A 1,501-nucleotide genomic window follows, 5' to 3' on the forward strand; every position below is an offset into this window, starting at 1 on the left:
CCTGGGCAACAGAGTGAGACTCCAAATCAAAAAAAAAAAAAAAGAAACTTGAGTTCTTGAGCTGTGATGAGTGTGTGAGGAATAAGTAGAGTGCTCTTTAAGTATCTAGCAGGCAAATCTAAGCCAACTTGGCAGTTGAGGGTAATCTAACCTCTTGTTGTGAAACGGTCACTATTTTCCACAAATCCCTTTTCCTAGCATGGTAGTTGCTCAAAAGTATTGCATAACCTATTGTGGCTTATTGAAATTAGTTTCCTTGTAGCAGTCTTCTTTCTTGTTTCCTCTATGTTCTGAGAGATAAAGGAAATAATTTTTTAGTTTATTGTAGAGATGAGGTCTCACCAAGTTGCCCAGGCTGGTCTTGAATCTGCGGGCTCAGGCAATCCTCTCACCTTGGCCTCCCAAAGTGCTGGGATTATAGGTGTGAGCCACCGCACCCAGCCCATTCCCCATTCTTATTTGCTAAACCTTCTAACTCTAATATAGTCCACAGAATATGGAATACTTAGAAAAAACACCAACAGTGGGAGGGCAGGGGACTCAGATTCACTGAGGTTGACAAGTGCCAGATTATGGGGTGACTCAGAGAAGTTTCTTCCTTTGACCTACTGACTTCCTTTTCTCCACACCTCAGTACGCCAAGAAATATTTCCACTGTGCCCAAGAACTCGCACCAGCGCATCATGGGGGGTGCTGCCTCTGCTCTGCCCACGGGCATGGCCCGCTTTTGATGTCCCGTGAAGTGACTGTGCTCGATCTCACCTCGCTCTCGTTGCAGCAGAACACATCCGAGAGGGCATAGAACTGGGGGTCCAGGTCAGCGGCGGCAGGGGCAGGATTGAACAGTGTCCTCACTGCAAAGGAAGGGAGGAGCTCAGTGGTTTTCACCGCATGGTGCTCGTCCCATGCCCAGGAGAGGAGCCCCGAGGGAGGCACTGCTGTGCTCATTGGATTCCAACTGTCCACTCAGTTACACACGTGGGAAGGTCTGAAACTTCAATCTCCATGACAGCCTGGCACCGTTTCCTTCCTATTTCCATTTTCTCTACTTTTTACTTTCAACAGTTCAGCGTCAAGGGTAAGTGTCAGTCTTCAATCAAGGTGGTTACAGAGTTAAGGCAAAGGCGACAAGAACTTTAAAGAAAAGCAAAAACACTGTGGTATGAAAGGACATATGTCAACGTGAATAGGCTGGTGAACAATTTTGTGGGTTGCTTTAAGTGCTCAGTTGTGAGGCTGGTTCGTGAATCCATTTTCCAGGGAAGAGAAAAGACATGATAGAAAAGCAACACAGGCCAGGCTCGGTGGCTCAGCCTGTAATCCCGCACCTTGGGAGACTGAGGTGAGTGGATTGCCTGAGCCCGCGGGTTCAGGACCCGTCTGGGCAACTTGGTGAGACCTGATCTCTACAATAAATCAAAAATTAGCCGGGACGTGATAGTGCGCACCTATAGTTCCAGCTACTTGGAAGGCTGAGGCGGAAGGATCGCCAGAGCCCAGC

At 48.1% G+C, this 1,501-nt stretch overlaps 1 protein-coding gene across 3 annotated transcripts in view; it reads right to left on the reverse strand.

Annotated features, from left to right (window-relative positions):
* RBKS (ribokinase) overlaps positions 1 to 1,501 on the reverse strand; it is an 81,351-nt gene that overhangs the window by 37,143 nt on the left and 42,707 nt on the right. For all 3 annotated transcript variants that reach the window (XM_008072757.1, XM_008072758.1, XM_021706298.1), the window contains exon 6: positions 763 to 854. In XM_008072757.1, coding sequence (XP_008070948.1) covers positions 763 to 854 — 92 coding nt within the window. The remainder of the gene's footprint in view (positions 1 to 762; positions 855 to 1,501) is intronic.

This window comes from Carlito syrichta, unplaced genomic scaffold (genome assembly GCF_000164805.1).
Source record: "Carlito syrichta isolate Samal-C Ts95f unplaced genomic scaffold, Tarsius_syrichta-2.0.1 Scaffold315403, whole genome shotgun sequence".
Classification (NCBI taxonomy): domain Eukaryota; kingdom Metazoa; phylum Chordata; class Mammalia; order Primates; family Tarsiidae; genus Carlito; species Carlito syrichta.